At 37.7% G+C, this 18887-nt stretch overlaps 1 protein-coding gene across 5 annotated transcripts in view; it reads right to left on the reverse strand.

Annotated features, from left to right (window-relative positions):
• Positions 1-18887, reverse strand: part of CHL1 (cell adhesion molecule L1 like) — a 196641-nt gene that overhangs the window by 60166 nt on the left and 117588 nt on the right. For 4 of the 5 annotated variants that reach the window (XM_079122180.1, XM_079122181.1, XM_079122183.1 and 1 more), the window contains 6 exons: positions 17711-17816; positions 16338-16525; positions 4516-4638; positions 3671-3841; positions 2629-2676; positions 576-696 (listed from right to left, as the gene is read on the reverse strand). In XM_079122180.1, coding sequence (XP_078978306.1) covers positions 576-696; positions 2629-2676; positions 3671-3841; positions 4516-4638; positions 16338-16525; positions 17711-17816 — 757 coding nt within the window. The remainder of the gene's footprint in view (positions 1-575; positions 697-2628; positions 2677-3670; positions 3842-4515; positions 4639-16337; positions 16526-17710; positions 17817-18887) is intronic. The other variant, XM_079122182.1, reaches the window with a different exon arrangement.

Below are 18887 nucleotides of genomic sequence, written 5' to 3' on the forward strand. Positions count from 1 at the left end.
TCTCACCCCAATTACAATGGAGATTATCATGAATACAAGCAACAATAGGTGTTGGCAAGGATGTGGGGACAAGGTTCACTCATATGCTGCAAATTAGGTTCTGACAGGAAACTTTCTTAAATTCCATGGTGTAGACTTCCTTGGGGGCAAAGGACAATAGGATAGAATACTGATATCAGAGGTCCTTGGAAATGAGAAGGGGCAGAGCCAGAACAGTAACAGACAAGCCAAGAGAGCAGAAAGAGAAAACCTGGCCTGCGCAGACGTTGGCTGGGGACTAGCAACCTCAGGCTGCGAGGTGCACACCCATCTTAGACTGCTGGCTTAGCGAAGGGGAAGACCGCCTCCCACGATCATCACCAACCAACAGAGAGGTGTGATTCCAAAGCCAAGTTCAGTCGTGGCCTGAAGTCTGCAGAGTGAAGTGCGAGTCCCTTCTCCCAGACATGCGGTAACCGGGATTATTTTCCAGAAAAGAAAGGAGCCATTTAAAATCCTGCCTGCAAGCACATTTTCCTGAGGCTTCATTCTTTACGGGAGTGGACAAAGTCCCCAGCAGGAGCTAGGCTACTCACAGGCCCTCAGCGAAACACTCCAGCAGCAGGGTGTCCCCTCTGAGGACAGCCACCGAGGACTCGCCCCCACTCTCCAGGGGAGGCAGCAGCAGGCGAGGCTTCCTCTGCTTGATGGAATTTGCTACGAAAGAGGAAAAGAAAAATCAGATATTTTCAGACTTAGAGAGTGAGCACTCTGTGACACTGGATCTGCCCTAAGACACATCAGTCTATGTACATGTGTGTGTACAAACAAATCTAGGTACACACATGCATTTCTGTCTTCATTTAAGCAGCCTGCCCTTCAATCTTTGCCTGAAGCTTGGGGTTGTCCTCAGATGCTCTAAATGCATCAAGAAGATTTATAAAGATACTGATGTACACCACCCCTTCTAATTCAGAAAATTAGCATTCGTCCAAATAATTTCGGGAGGAAGCCCTTAAGTTCATGAATAGGTTTTGATTTTACATTCGGCTCCTTAACCAGGCAGTGCCATGTTTGACAGCTAGGGGTTCTTTTTTTTTTTTTTTTTTTTAATTTTAATGTTTCAAAATATTTGATAAGGTTTCTATTAAAATACACCTTCATGGGCTCTGCCTTCAGATTGCTGACTGAGGGAGTCTAAGGAAGATTCCAGGCCCCCGTGAATTTTTTCAAGCTCTGCAGACAGCTCCATACAGCCTCGGGCCTTCAAAGCTAAATAATTTTTTTAAGAAATAATAGTAAGCATTCTCACAAACTGCAAAGCAAAGTGTTCCATTTCCTCTCACTAACTTGCAGATACAAGGGCAGATTAGGAGACTTCCATTTGCACTGTGAATTTTGATTTTCACTGCTGAATGCAAACGTAAATCATTTTTTCCCCACCTAATGTCAAAGTGATTTCACCTTATTTGAGAAAAATAAATAGCTGACATTATACTGTCAGAATGCCAAGGCCAGGAAGCAGAGTATAATTTACTATACACCTCCTTGCAAGTATGTACTGAGAGATAACTGTCGAATGGGTACTATGTGAAAAGATTTTTTTGTTTTGTTTTGGTACTGGGGATTGAACCCAGGGACATTGTACCACTGAGCCACATCCCCAGCCCGTTTTTATTTATAATTTAGAGATGGGATCTCAGTTGCTTAGGGACTTGCTAAGTTGCTGAGGCTGGCCCCACACTGTCTCAGCCTCCTACACTGCTGAAATTACAGGTGGGTGCCACCACATCTGATGAAAAAATTTTAATTGAGTATTGGGAAGATATAGAAATATGCATGATGGAGATACTGATCGCCAAGAAAACAATGCGGGAAATGAATCAGCCCACCTTAACACTGAGGGACACAGAGAGGAGCCATCCGCCACCTCTGCTGATCTCACCAGTGTATTAGAAATCTGGTGAAGTCCCTGGTCCATGTAATGTGAGGAATATGCGATGCATCTCTGCCAGTGATTCTTCTCACTTTAGCAAACTGGCCTACTATCTAATTAAGGTTGACGAGGCATCTCACATGGAACAAAGATTCTAATGGATGATCTACACAAACAAATGGAATTAAAGATTCCATAGAGATGTGACTGGGGAAATTACCTCCAACTAAATTCTTCCTCAGAGAAGCGCAAGGTATTAACAGCCTATTAACTATTCCAAGAAGTCTTATAAGAAAAACATTCATGTGGCTCTTAAACACGGTGTCTCTCCATTTGTCTTGACACTTAACCATATATCTGTCCTTCCTGTGTGTTAAGTTATCAACCTTATACACCATGAGACATTTTGAGAGACTCCCAATAATTACTCCACCAAGTATCTACATTTTTGCACAGCTATCTATCTATATGTCACTTCTATAATTGGTAATTTTATCATTACATTTAAAAAGTTATTGATGTATAAAGATCACTCCCTTTGCATTTAAGAGAAGGGAGATACCTGGACCCTCTAGGCTTCCCTCAATAGGAATATTACCATTTTAATAAACCCACACAGGGAGTAAAGGAAAAACTCAAAAATTCTGAGATGAACATGAGCTATTTAAGATGAATAAAATGACAACAGTCTCCATGGATCACATTGGACTTACCCTTGGAACTAATTTCTGTGGATGAACTTGAGTCATTAGCATGCTTTACTGAAATATAAAAAAAAAAATGGAAGAAAAGAAAATACAGACATAATGGAAGATGCTGGTATCAACAAAGAATGAAAAGTCAAATATTTTTGTCAGGAAAATTACGAAATGAGGTCCAAGCAGGCTTCACTAGAACATTATTGGTAGTGGGCCTAGAGGTGTACATAGGAAGGATCTTAAGAGGCGCTTCCTCTTGAATCACCGAAGGTTAATCCAGGTGAGGAGGAGTCAACTCACAGCTGCACTGAGGAGAAATTGGGCCCTTAAAGAATGTCGTAGTGAAGCCTGGCATAGTGCATCCATACATATTAATGAAAAACCCATGTACCAAATTAGACAATGGGATGGTAATGCCAACTTTCAATATACCAGGGCCAATTATGCAGTCAGGGAACTGTTGGGGATTATCTCTTCCCTTTGAATCTTATGGTTCTTCCTCCCACTAATTACTTTTTCCCATTTGGGAACCCAGACTGGCATCTGCAGAATCAAGTAGGCAAGAGGGGCAATTCAAATATCTTTGCCAATTTGGTCCAAGGACAAAGAAAAAGCTTGATGTGATGGAAATGTTAATACCGATTCTTTTTATTTTAGACTCTTTGTTATTTTCTCCCCCATTTTCAGCCTGCTAGTTTATCCAAGGTCACGGTCAATCAATGTCTGAGACTGGCTTAGGAAAAAAAAAAAAAAAAAAAAAAAAAAAACCCTGAGATTTCATTGTGCATTTCGGCCACTGAAAATGCCTAGATCTAGCAGACGTCAAATGAAACACATTTGTACTGTGAATTGAGGATTTGATTTTCTGGCTGCCAGAGACAGGGCTACTGTGGATCTGCAGCTGCAGATGTCTCTTTCATCTGGATGAAGTCTCTAGAGTTGCACTCAACAATGACGGGAAATACCAGCCAGGCTTTAACTGTCTCCACTCGGGATGAAATCACAGACATATTCGCACTCGGCACACACGTGGCCACGATAAATTATTTGGACTTACAACTGTTCACCGTGAGCTTCATGGGCATCTTTTGGACAATCGTCCTTAATCTTGGAAATGCAGCAAAGCAACAGTAATCGTTCCGACTGTCTTTTTCTTCCACGTTTGCAAAGTAGAGATCTCCCTTTTGACTCATGTACACTCTTTCATCCTGTTCGATGTGTTCTAATTCTGAAAAGACATACTTTGTCACGGAAGGGGGAACTATGCTATCTCACCGCCCTTTCCCATTTTTATTTCTTGTCTGTTATTTCTCTGTCCCTCCCATTCCTCTCTAGTCTGGTCTATTTACAGGAGCCATTAAGTGAGCAAATAATTAACAATAAACAACAGCAACAAAATCCCTGGGAACATGCTTAAATCATTAACCAAGGAAGTCCACATGTGGACTAGAAATCTGTGCATTAAAATCCTCTTTACCATCTAGGTCTCTCTACCTCTGATCTGCGGGTCTACAATGGCTTCTCCAAAACCCAATCAACTGAAATCATGGGCTGCTTCTTACTTTCGTTCGCTTTGGATGGTATTTCTTTAAAACAGGGCTCCCCCAAAGTGATGTCTATAATATTAACCTCCCTGTTCCGGAATATGGAAACTACCCTTTTACAGACACATTTGTTCATACTGATAACCTCTCTTCTTTTAAATATGATATAATCAAGAGATAACTTTGGTGATTTTCTAGCGTTTTCAGGTACACTCTGTTTGTATTTAGGGTGAGGGACAGGCATTCATCAGATCTAATTTTTAAAACCTACTTCAGTTGACAGGGATACTGTTATTTTAATATTTTTTTAAAGTGATAAATAGGATGCATGATGCACCGGGAACAGAGCACTACTTACCTATGTTCATCCAGTAAATGTGTAGGGGTGGGAGACCTTTGGGAGGAGAGCACTGGAGGACGATGGGGTCTCCTTCCTCCACCTCCAGAGGGTCAATTTTTTCTTTTGGGAATTTGGGAACACCTGGTATAAAGATCATTGTGAGATATTATTTTAAAAGGAACTTTTCACATCAGCAAATATCTTTATAAATTGTTCTTTAAAAAAAAAATAAACATTTTTAAGAAATTCCACACTCCAGGTCCCTGTTTTTCCATCTGACCTGCAAAGGTAAATACGATCAAGCTTCAGCTAAACATACTTGTGCAACTTTCAAAATTACTTCTGCACTGTGAAGTCCTAGACATAGATATTTTTGCTATGTGACATCAATAAGGCAAAAATACACCTGTGCATATTGCTCAGAGCAGAGGTAGAAATCACAGGGTTTGGTCTTTTCGGTTTTGATAGATACAGAGTCTTTTCTCTCTAAACACTGTGATTTCTTTTTGGCAATTGCATATTCTCAATCTCTTGCTTTATCGTAAAGGCCTTGAATGTCCCTGGCAACTATTCCATTCAGAGTAAAAACCACATCAAATTAGAAAAAAAAAAAAAAAAAAAATTCAAAGCCCAGGTGGGGAAAAGAACAAAAACACAATGAAAAGTCAAACATGACGACTTTAAGTTGCATAGAGAGCCAACCACCTTGGAATCACTCCAGTAAATGAAATCTTAAATGAAATGGAATTGATGTAGGAAACTTTCTAATATTTCCATTTCTGGTCTCCTTCTCATAGCAAAGTCAATTTCCTCAAAGAGCAATGCAGTTACAATGGGAATGTAAGTCAGAACTGCAGAATTTTAAATCCAACATCAATGTCTAATATTGTTATGAGTATTTATAAGGATACCTATAATTTCCAACTCAAAATGCATTCTGCCTGAATATTATAGGGTTCCTTTCAACTTTCTTGAAATGTGCATTCTAGAATTATGCAGACCCTGATGGAGAGAATAACCTCATGAAGGAATTAATCCTGCCCTGATGGACTTTATTACCAGGTGTTCCATGATTATATTTTATTCTTAATTTGTGATTCACAACCAACCATCCGGTTTCTTGGAAATCCAAAGTCCTTCTCATTTATTGCACAGTCTCTTTTGAGAAACTTTGTGCATTTCCTGTATATAGTCATGCATCGCCTCAACCTCTGTCCCAACTCTTGGGTAGCTGAGAGAATTGGCTGACATTTCTCTTATGGGTGCATCAACTATGAACGATGAATTGCTTTTTGTCTGAATTCAGGGACCTTTCAAAGCTTAGCTATGTGGGAGGCAGGGCATTACTGTGCTTGCCTCTGCACTTTGGGAAGGCAAACTTCAGTTCTCTTTCTAAATCAGCCTTACAGCAATCCCTTGGGTGGGTGGATTCCCTCTTGGTCAACTCATCCTACCACAGAGATCTCTGGAAAACATATTTGAAATGACACTCAGCTTTGAATCATGCTTTTGGTAGAGTTAGCATAAAATTTCCATTCAAAGATATAGAAGTATCTAGAGTAAGTTCACTTTGTTAAGATCCTATGGAGAAGATATCATTGCAGCTATTTGGTAAACCATTGGTTTTAATCAAAGGCCAATGTTATTCGAGTCATTCTGTAGGAAGAACACCTTAGGCAAATAAGAGGTTGCAACTAATAGAAAACTGTCATGTGCCCAAAGTTTCAAATTCAAATCACTTGTTTTGTGCTAGTTGCTCTAAGTGAAGCACAATACAAGCATGCTGCACCATTAGGTAACTGTTAAATCTATTTATACTCAGTTACAAGGGCAAAAGAGGAAGGAAAATGTAGATCAGAAAATGGAAGGGCCATGTAATCTTCTGTAATAAACCAACTTTACAGGGCTTAGTGTAAATACACTATTGGACGATATCTATAGTGAAGTAGCTAATTAATAAGATGCATCAATACCTAATTGGAGAGCTGCTCTCTCAGAGCATTCAGGGAAATCTAATGATTCAGAGAGGGCTGGAAGGGAAGCTCCATCCCACCATCATTAATTAAATCTAGATTATTATATAATTCTAGTTATAAAACCATAAATATGTAAACTGACTGGCTTCTAAAGCATCAATAATGTAAAAGGAAAGAAGAGAAAATTTATATGCCTACCAAATCCTTTAACACAGGCCCTAAATCTTTGGGACACTTTTGAACTAAAAATGAAATTAGTCTCAGGAAAGAGGGAAGAATGTTTATATATTTATTAATTAAACTTTCAGAAGAAACACTGTAAAGGAAATTAATTTGTCAGGATATTTCAGGTCTTACTTGACTTTGAAACTAGTTAGTCTGATGCAAGGGCAAAAAGTTTAACATTCACAGATAAATGTTAAATTTAATTAATAGAATGTAAGAGTGAGCATGAATTCAAGTGAAGAAATGACTTTATTTAAAAACAAGTCAAGGACCCGGGCACAGTGGGGCAGGCCTATAATCCCAGCAGTTCAGGAGGCTGAAGTAGGAGGATCAAGAGTTCAAAGCCAGCCTTAACAACTTAGTGAGGTCCTAAGCAACTTAGCAAGACCCAGTGTCTAAATAGAGTATTAAAAGAGGGAGTATTAAAAGAGTATTAAAAGTATTAAAAGAGGGATGTGGCTCAATGGTTAAGTACCCCTGGCTTCAATCCCAGTACCAAGAAAAAAAAAGAAAGTCAAGACACTAACTTACTGACTGTGCTTCTCTGATAATAAGCATTAGTGTTATTTAGTGTGGACAGATAAGAGACTAAAAAGTAAATTGTAAAACAACAATTTGTGTGCACGTGATGAACTACACTCTTTCAGCTCACCAACGTATTTCCAACAGTTACTCCACCAACACCAAAAATCAATCACTTAACCATGTTTTAACACCACTGGTCATGACCATGAATGGCTTCTCTGAAAAGGGATCAGAATCAACTTATACATGAGTATCTACCCAAGCAGGACTTAAAGAACCTTCACAAAATCCCATTCACCTATGTCCAGATGAGATCCATTTCCTCTCCAAATAATGTCACATCAGCAAATCAAACATTTTGCAAATTCTATCTCTTAACTGTTCTCTAAGAAGCTTTCAGGGTGAGTAGTCGCTACAGGGAAGGCATTTCTAAGAACCACGCAGAGTGTAAGTGACACTCCAATGCATTCATGCCTGGCTTCTTAGCAGCTTCCCCAGTTAGAGTCCTTCCTGGAAATCCCTGCCAGGGGAGGGTTACAAGTTACCTGCACAACAGAGAGATCAAGCCCAGCAAAGCTGCCACTACGAACTCAGTCTGAGCTCTGCAATTTCAGGTGCCCTCAGTGAGTCTTGAAAACACATCATCTCAATTCCTTCTACCCAACAGGTAGAAAAAAAATAACCTCCTTGAACTGAAATAGAGACAACTTTGGCAAAAGATTATGTATCTAGAAGATACATTGCAGGATAAACCAGTTTCTAGTCCAAGCATTAAAACCAAGAGCCTCTGCTCCATCTGACCAATACCTTTACCGTTCAGGTAGTTTAAGTAGAATTCACACGTGTACCATTTTGATGTAAAAGGAATTGGTGACTTAACCACTATCAAGTTATATAACACTACAGATTATCTTGGCCCTTAAAGAAATAAAAATCAAAGGTTTCCCTGTGTTCTCCTACTATATGATTCTGCTACTGTATTACCAAGCTATTTTCTTTTTCTTTATCTTTTTTTTTTTTTTTTTTTTTGGTGCTGGGGACTGAAACCCAGGGGTGTTTAACCACTGAGCCACATCCCCGATCCTTTCTATTTTTTTATTTAGAGACAGGGTCTCATTAAGTTGCTTAGGGCCTCACTGAATTGCTGAGGCTGACTTTGAACTTGCGATTCTCCGTGTCTCAGCCTCCTGAGCCTCTGGGATTACAGGTGTGAGCCACCCCTCCTGGCCCAAGTTATTTTCAACAAAGCGTATTGTTCTGCACAATTAAAGGATGTGTCACCTGAAAGATCGGAGTCGATGGTGTATAACACTACACGGCATCAGCTCACACATGTGAACTCTGGAGTCAGTATCTTGGGGTTAACTCTGGCTTCAACTCTTACTATGTGACTTTGATTTTTTTTTTAGGTAATATACTTCAGTTTGCTCATTCATAAAATGCAAAACACAATGACATCTAAATGCTTCATTTGTGTCAAAGTCTAAATACAATATTTCATATCAACCAACTGACATAATCACTGGCATTTAAAAAGCACTCAATATACATCAATAATAATATTCAGATAAGGCATCTTTGCAGGATACAAACAGCCGCATGTCTGGAGATGAGACAGGCAAACGATCAATGCGTTTTCCTCTGCTGTGCCGCTGATGCTCCTTGTAGCCTACATCTTAGCAACTTTGATAATTTTACGCAGATAGTTGAGAGAGGAGGTGATGGGGACACAGGGGAGGGGAGGCTGCATATTCCATGTACAGCCTGTGATTTATTTATTGAATTATTTCCCCCTATCCATCATTGGGCTAATCTTTCTATGCCAAAGAGCTTTATCTAGTTTGACTTGCTGCTCTGTTTACCGGACTGGCCTGGTGAGCTTTTGAGTGCCATAGATTTCGCCTCAATGTGCTTGGCACATGGCTTATAGCCTGCCGTCATCGTCATGAATGGAGGCGACTGAGCTCGCAGGCTGCACGCCCCCTCCCTCCAGCTTCCATCTGTAAGGAGATTTAATTGATTCCCATTTCCTGTAGAGTACCCCATTAATCCACTTAGGACCACAGTCTTCCTTTCAGCCCATGAGCACCTAATGAATTCACACAGAGGAAAGACACCAAGGCAGCCTTTTCCATGCCGGTCATTCACAAACTCTGATGAATGAGTGCAAAATCCCCAGCCATAATTAAACCTTGAAAATCCAAAGTTGTACTCTCAAATGAACAAACTGATCATCGTTGCTTGGTTTGCACATATGAGCAGAACTGAGCCTATGCTAACATACTCTGCTTTTCCTCCTCTAACCCCTCCCGAACCAGAATGTTAAAAAGCCAGGGTGGGTCTTAAGGAAATGATCCTCAGGAATTTGAGGAAGATATGCAAATGTAGGGAGCTGGCACATTAGTCACTCTAATTGGTTTTTATTAAAACATTATATAGATGATTTCATCTCTAAGTCCACCATTTCTTAGAGTATTTCAATAGCATGGAGACACTGAGTTATGACTTTTATTCTTTCTTTTATTTGTCAGCCTATCCAGGATAAATCAATCACTAATAATATGCATTCATGCGGCATTTACTCAGGAATGAAAGGAAAAATGTAAGTGCACACCATCTTTCTGATTTTTAAGGATCCTAATTAATTCATAAGACAATCTCAAATGCTACACAACTAAATGCTTTACAAACTCCAAAGAATTTACAACAGTACTGTTTATGGAGAGTCAAGGATGTGGAAACCAATTAAATAGTCATTGACTTATGAATAGATGAAAAACACAGTGAGGTTCATCCACATGATGGAATATTATTCAGGAATAAAAAGGAATGAAGTACCAATGCACGCAACAGCATGGATGAGCTGCAGAAAAGCGCTAAGTCAAAGAAGCTACGTGGAAAAGGCTGTATTCGACTCCTCTTGCATGAAATGTCCAGCAAAGTAAATTTAGAAAAGCAGAAATTTGATAGGTGAGTACTAATGATTGTCAACTGCAATAAGATATTAAGTGCAAATGAGCACAAAGAAGTTTGGGGGGATGTTGGAATTGATTAAATACAAAAATAGAACGATGTTGCACTAAATGTTTTTAACTAAAAATGTCACTCACTGTGCATTTAATACAGTTACAACTGTAACATGTGCAACATACACTGCTGAAAAGAGGACCCTTTTAACACATGGGAAAACTGGAAATGCAAACATAGGAGAATGAAATGTGACCCCATCTCTCACCCTGCACAAAACTCAAAGTGGACCAAAGACCTAAGAATTAGACCAGAAATCCAGCACCTGCTAGAAGAAAATGTAGGCCCAACACTCCACCATGTCAGCACCAGGAACCAACTTCCTCAACAAGACTCCTAAAGCACAGGAAATAAAATCAAATATCAGAAAGTGTAATGGCATCAAACTATGAAGCTTCTGCACAGCAAAAGAAACAAAAGTGTGAAGAGAGCTGGGGAGACAGCTCAGTTGGTAGAGTGCTTGCCTCACGAGCACAAGATCCTGGGTTCAATCCCCAGCACCACAAAAAATAAAAATAAAAATAGTGTGAGGAAAGAGCCTACAGAATGGAAGATCTATGCCACCTGCTTCTCAGATGGGAATTAATATCCAGAATGTACAAATAACTCAAAAACTTAACACAAAAAAATAAAGCAATGAAAAAGCCATACATTTCTCAAAATAAGAAATTCTTCAAAAGGAATTTCTTAAAAGAAGAAATCCTAATGGGCAACAAATGTATGAAAAAATGTTCAACATCTCTAGCAATTAGGGAAGAGCAAATCAAACCTGCATTGAAATTTCATCTCACTCCAATCAGAATGGCAATTATCAAAATTAACCAGGAATGGAACCACCATATGACCCAGCAATCCCACTCCTTGGTATGTATCCAAAAGATTTAAAATCAGTGTACTAGAGGGACACAGTCACATCGATGTTTATAGCAGCTCAATTCACAATGGCCAAGCTATGCAACCAGCCCAGGTGCCCTTCCACAGACTAATGGTTAAAAAAAATGTGGTGTATATATACGCAATGGAGGATTACTCAGCCATAAAGAAGAAGTGCATTATGGCATTTGCCAGTAAATGGATGGAAGTGGAGACTAATGCTAAGTGAAATAAACCAGTCCCAAAAAGTCAAAGGTTGAATATTTTCTATGACATGTGGAAGCTAATTCAAAATAGGAGGAGGGGGAAGAATTAAAGAAAAGAAAGAATAAACAGAGAAAGGGGAAAACAAAAGGAGAGGGAATTTCATCAAAATAGAGGAAAGATCAGTGACATGGGGGATTGAGGAGGACAAAGAAGGGGCAGGAAGAGGTAAGCTCAGTGGAATGAATCTGACTGAGCTTTTGTATGCGCATGCATGGATGTGGACGTGATATGGACGGTGCTACCAGTACTGGATATATCCACAGGACACTAATTAACAAAGAAAGGGTAAATTGTAAATGGATTGAAGAGGAATCGGTGGAGGGACAGAGGGGTTGGGGGAAGTGCTGGGGACTGAAATGGAACAGCTTGTGTTTCCTGATTTTGTGATTCTGTCAGGGTGTATCCTAGTGTATATTAACTAAAAAGAATGTTAAAAATCAGAGAATAGAAAAACCAGTATAGGCTGGGATAGATTAAAATGCTACCTGGAGAGACCCGCTCTGAATCCTAAAGGGTACCATAGTCCAAGTACCATTATTTATATAATCATTTAAACTCTATGGATAGATGTATAATGAAGGGAAAAAATAACAACCGTGGCTTTTCCATTTCCCACATACATACTACCACTCCCACAGGAACTTTACTAAGCCATGCATTTTGTTCACTATTAAGTCCTAAATTATTCCTGCTATGGTTTGGATACCAAAGGCCTATGTGTTAGAGGTTGGTCCACAGGGTGGCACTGTTGGGAAATGTGAGCCTTTAAGAGGCGGGGTCTAGGGGGAGGCCCTTAGGTTATTGGGGGCAGGTCCTTCCAGCATCTTGGCTCTTTCCTTTTTCTCTTTGCCCTTGGTTCATCATGTAAGTAGGTGATGTCTGCCTCAACACCAACTCAAAGCTACAAAGCTGACCCATCATGAAAATGGAACCTCAAAAACTGTGGGTCAAAATAATTTTTTTTCCCTTCATAAGTTACTGTTTTGTTTTGTTTTTTTTAAATAAAGACAGAAAGCTGACTATATTACACCTAGTTAAATGAATGGCATATGAGAGGAACTTAATGAAGACTCGTTGACTAATTCACTGACTAAATCCCTATGCTGCATCTTAGAAAATCAATTTAGTTCATTGATTTCTCAAGTATGTGTAAATGGTACATTCTGCGTGTTGGTCTATTTTTTTCCCCTTCACTCTTTGTCTAGAAAACTAAACTGCAATATTATTAAAAACAGAAAAGCTAAACAATGTGTATAAACGTCTGCATTTATAGCAAACCACAACAGGGGATTGAAAGAAATGAACTCAAACTGAAATCACAAAGCTCCTTTCAATGTAAAAGAAGAATCAATTCTCTAAAGCTTGAGAGGAAAATCTATGGTTAGAGGTTGTATGAAGTTTTAAATGGTCTCAGATTTATAAACTTCTCGGGACTGAAATGATGGTCCCATTCAACATACAGATGATTACAGAAAGCTGTCGGATGATGAAATAATTTCAGGAAAAGTCTGGAAATGATGCATAAGAAACCTAATTTATTTTGCTCTTTCCTACAGCAGCAGAAAAATAGAGCAATTACCCACTGTGTAGTTCAGATTCAACTCTCATCTCTTAACTACAAAACTATCATTTTCTGGCCAGAATTACTGATCCATTGTTCATGTGTGCACTTAGTCTGCTTAGGTAATGAGAGAAGACATTTTTTAAAAATCTTTTAATTATAGAATCTTACACTAAATCATGCCACTTCTTTCTCTGCAATAGGTCTGGTTACTGCCTTTCCCTTTGTGTCTCCATAGCAACCACTAGAATTCAGGTTAGGTATCACCCTGGTATCTTGCCTTCTAAAACAGATATTTAATCTCTTTCTCTTTTCCTTTCTCTCTCTTCTGATATTCCTCGTCTTAATTTATTTCAGTTAGCTACATGTACAGAGTTTTCTTCAGGCGTCCATTTAGGGTTCACTTAGGACAGCAAAATCTGTGATGCTCAAATCCCTCCTATATAATGATATCATATTTGCACATAATCTGCATACATCAACCCATATACTTTAAATCACCTCTAGATTATGTAAACACCTAAAATAATGGAAATGGCATAGAAATAGTTGTTCTGCTGTATGTTTAGGGGGTAATAACGAGGAAAAAGTCTCTACATATTCGAGACAGATGCAATTTTTATTTTCAAATATTTTCCATTGGAAATTGGCTGAACCCACAGATGCAAATCCCACAGAGATAGAAAGCCGACTCTCTATATAATAGTCTTAGGATTCTCAGCCACAAATTTCAAGGGAGTACTTTCTGATTCCGAATTCATGGGCATTTCCTATTGAATACCATAGTAAATTTAAACTCCTAAAGCCAATTTCCAAGGTCCTTGTCAGTGCTGTGCCAATAACTATTGCTATAATATCTCAATAATCCAGAACATCTGCTTCAGATGGATCATTATGCTACATTCTCACTCATTTTGAGTATATAAAAAGGTCATCCATAAAACAAATGCATAGAATATAAAGAAATACAACTAAAATCTTTCATGCATCAAAGTAAATGAATATGTTTATTTTTCATTATAAAGGTTGTACATCATTTAGTCGAATTTACTTTCTGTATCTCTAGTATTTCTCCCTTCACTTTATTCCATTAAGTTGGCTCATTCATTTTCACCTCAAAACCATGTTACCTAAGAAGCTTACATGACTGAATTTTATTCTTCTTCTTTTCCTAAGTTTTTAAGATGATAAATATTCCTCTAAATAATGTTCTCACTGCATCAAGCATGTTTTGTTACATAGAATTTCACTATCCACTTTGCTTGACAATATTTTCTCTTACTACTATGGTTTAGATACGAGGTATTCCTGAAATGCTCAGGCATGAGACAACGCACGAAAGTTTAGAGATGACATGATTGGGTTATGAGCGCCTCAGCCTCATTAATGCATTAATCCACTGATCAGGATTAACTGGGGGGTGACTATGGGCCGTCAGGGTATGGATGGAGGAGGTGGGTCACTGAGGGCATAACTTTGGGGTTTATATTTTGTCTCTGGTGAGTGGATCTCTCTCGACCATGCTCTGAACACACCCTTCCACCATGATGTTCTGCCTCACCTCTGGGCCAGAGTCATGGTGTCAGTTATCCATGGAATGAGGCCTCTGAAACTATGAGATAAACTTTCCCTTCTCTAAGCTGTTCTTAACAGGTCTTTTGGTTACAGCAGCAAAAAAAAAAAAAAAATCTGACTAAAACACCACATCTTATTGAACCCATGAGTCAGTTAGAAAATGTTAATGAGTTTTCAAATATATAAGGAGTTTGGGGATTCCATGTACGTTGACTGTAACTCAATTACATTTTGATCTCATTTTCTTCATAGCTGAAGGTTATCAAATATGATTTTTCTTCCCATACCTATGAAAAAACGCATTCCACAGTTTTAGATACAATACTCTATACATATTAATTAGCTGGAGTTTATAAATGGGTTAAATTTTTATGGGGTTACTGATGTTTTTCTCTGATTGAGCTATGAAATAAGCAAAGAGATGTCTCACTGTTATGATAGATTCCCCTATATATCCTTTCAGGTCTACTTTTGTTTTATATATTTTTGTATTATGTATCCTAGTGAATTAACCTCCAGGAGGGTTTTTAAAAATAGAATCTACTTGGACTGATATTATGAATACCTACCTTCATTTGGAAAACATCTATTCTAAATAGCTCATCCATCTCTTCAGTTTTAACAATATGGTTTAGATATGCCATACTACACTTTATAGATTCTTTTTAATTTGGAGCATTTATTCCATCTACTTACATCTTCCATTTATGATACATCTAGATCTACTTCTTCTATTGTTCTCCATTTCTGCTTATAAATAACACCCTTAATGGCAAAGTGATTTACAGTCGGTCATGATTATTACAGATGACTTGGTCTCCTCTGCTAATGGATACCCACGTTATTTAAGTGGGACCGTTTAACTTTCTATTTATTTAATTTTTGCTTCTTTATTGGTTCTTCTTAGTTATACATAACAGGAAAATCCATTCTGATAAAATTATACAAGCAAGGAATGAATCTTATTCTAATTAGGACCCTATTCTTGTGGGTGGGCATTATGGTGATGGTCACTTAGGTATTTTCACATGCGTATGCAAGAATATTATGTAAGGTTTATTTTATTGTCTTTCCTATTGCTATTCCCCTTCCTTCCTTTGGTTCCCCTTTGTCTAATCTACTGAACTTCTCTTCTCCCTCTCCTCAACCCTTTATTGCGGTTTAGCTTCCACATATAAGTGAAAATATTCGACCTTCAGCTTTCTTGTGATTGGTTTATTGCACTTGGCTTGACAATCTCCAGCTCCATCCATTACTGGGACCATGTTACTTGCTTTGTTCCAGTCAACAATATAAGAGAGCTGCCTGGTAGCCTCACATTGGAGCATTTAAGGGCCTGTGCATACTGTTTATGCTCACTGTCCCAGAGTCGTGAACCAAGGTGGAAAGTTTCATGTGTCTCCATCAACTTAAATCATCTTGCCCCTCAGTGTTGCCCAAGCACAACACTGCTTATCAGATAATACATACATGTGTGTTGACACTGAAGCTTTAGAATCTTCTATGACTGCAGATTACTTTAGCTGATCTAATAATATGTTTAACTCAATCCTCATCTTAAGCAGCCCAGCAAGGATTATTTTCTCTCATACCAGATCTAAGGTTAGAGAAACAGCAAAATGACGCTGCTTTCCAAAGCCATTCAATCTTCAGTTATCAATACCTGGAAGAGAATTTCCCTCCCCATAAAAGATAAGACACATATAAGCAGATGAAATCAACATAGCTCTATTCCACGACAGTCCGACGCAAGACTTCTTTCATAACTTCACTACAACTGTTGTAAATGAAGGTCCCGTTGGAACACTTACCTGGAACTATGAATTCTATTTCTTCTGACATAGCCACTCCTAGTTTATTGGATGCAAAACAGCGGTATTTCCCTTGAAAGTGAGCTATGTGCCCCTCGTTTGGGATCTTAAATGTTCCAGAATGGTTCGACACGATTATCCGAGGGTCAGAAAGATCGAAAGGCTTGTCATCCTTGGTCCAAGTAAACCTACAAGATAAAAACCAACTTAACGATCCAGAGAATCCTAACCATTCTTAATCTTTAAAGGCGTTTATAAACAAATACACAAAGTGACAAAACCAAGACATTCTATGGTAAAAACGGGATACAGTGGAACACGATACAATATAAACAAGGTTCTCAAAGAATCTGAGAAATCTTACAAACCATACAGAGGTAGTTACAACGGAGAGAATAAAACCAAAGGCAGGTTTTTTTTTTTTATTCCTCTTTAAGTTTATTTAAATTATTTTTTTCCAATAAGAAATGTAATGCAGGATCATTATTTATAGTTTAAAGATTGCAATAAATATAAATGTACAATATAATTGTGTGTGTGTGCACGCATATGTGTGTTTGTGTAAAGAGCTCATTCAAAATCAAAAATACACAGGCACGTTCTATTAGCTAGTCATGTATTAGCATGACTAGCTAATACATGATACATTTTGAAATTTGTCACACATCCAAGACCATGCGAAATATACAACTTTGCCAAATGAATTGTGTAGGTTTTATAATGGTAATTAGCATATTTTTATTACTCCTTTATCTTCTGTCATATGGTTACGATTTTACCTACTTAGCAATTTCAATTTTTCCCTTTCATGAGTAAAACTAGGAAAAACAACCCTACATATATGGTTTTTTTTTTTGGGGGGGGGATACTGATCCAAATATTTTCTTTAAGCTAATTCCGACAAAGTAAAATAATTTTTTTTTTTTGGATAAATGTGGGAGAATTGGGTTTCAGAACAAAATATATTTAATATATACATATTAATAAAAATATATATTTGTATGTTTATAAATATATATACTTATATAATTTATATATTTATTTTTATATATTTTAATATATTATATATACATATTACATATATTTATATATTTTTGTATATTTTTAAACTACATATACAGTTATATTCCCATTCCATTATTAGAGAGCCTCAGTTCAGTGATATAATTTTTTACATCACTTGGGTAGCATGTAAAATAAGGAGACTTTATTTTCAGAGAATTAAGCATCACTTGCTTGGAAACCTCACTTAGAAGCCCTGAGCTTCGGTGCTGTGCAGGTTCATAATTCAACAAGTTTGCGGTAGTCAGATTAAAAATCAGAAGGAAGGATTGCGCACACTTCATGGTTATTTGCTTTGAAGGGATACTCACACAGGTGGCGGATTTCCTTTTGCTTCGCATTCAATTTGAAAGTATTCATCGAAAGGAAAGGCGACTTGCACTTTGGACTGTTTAGTGATTGTAGGAACCTGTGGAACTAAATGGTAAAATATGTACTTAAAGAGCAAATTCCTCAAAGTTGGGCAGGGTCAACTGAGTTATCACAGAAATACTTCGACTTGCTTTCTAAATGGGCAAGTTACCGGATGATAGCAGAGTGGAATTCATAGATGTTGAACTTCCTCTTTGCAACTATATTCTCTGCTAAGGAGTGTCCTTTCCTGACATCATTTTGTGTTGCTACACATAATCATTTTACTTAACCCCAGAAAAATGTCATGATTTTTAAAGGAAAAGAAAAATAGTCTTATCACCATCTTAAAATGTCTGTCTTTAAAATGATTGGCATCCAGTCTATGTTGACATGAGTATACAGTTTACATTGTTCCATCTTTTAGAAAATTTCTGCTTATAGCTTTCCATGCTTCCATATAGACATTAAAATTCACTGCTTTTCCATTGGTTGTTCCCATTGATAGGCTCTGAGATACTTGACAATTCTATTATTGGACATTACAGTTTTTCATTTCTTTCTTTCCAGGTAACATATATTTGAATAGTTATCTGAGATTTTCCTATTGAATTACATATAGATTTTCCTATTGAATTACTGTCTTGCAATAAATTTCTAGGCAAGGACATTAATAACAATGATGCTAAATAAATGCTAAAATCATTCTACCCAAGGACAGACAGCTCCCACAAGAAACACGTGGTTATAGTGGATCCTTGCCACCAGTGAACACTAACATGGAATAAAGATTCCGAGAAACCTTTTACTATTGGTTATAAAGGAAAACATGCCCTGCTGATTGTCTTTAAATTTTTATTTCTGTTGACTGGTTTTGTTAAAATAAGTTTTCCCATTGACTTGCTGAGCATTTGTCATTTTGCATTTAAATTTTTTTCTTTTCTCCCTTTAGTTATTTCTATTTCCCCTTATAAAATGTAACCAACAAATATGCATTGATACAAAAATAACAACTAGTTCATAAAATGTTGGTTGTTGCTGTTAACAGATATTTCCTGTTCAAGGTATCCCCTCATCCTTTAACACACTGTTAGTGTTTGGCAAGTTAAATATGCCTCAAAGCATGAGAAAAACTTT

The sequence above is a fragment of the Sciurus vulgaris genome (genome assembly GCF_902686455.1).
Source record: "Sciurus vulgaris genome assembly, chromosome: 19".
In the NCBI taxonomy this organism is placed as follows: domain Eukaryota; kingdom Metazoa; phylum Chordata; class Mammalia; order Rodentia; family Sciuridae; genus Sciurus; species Sciurus vulgaris.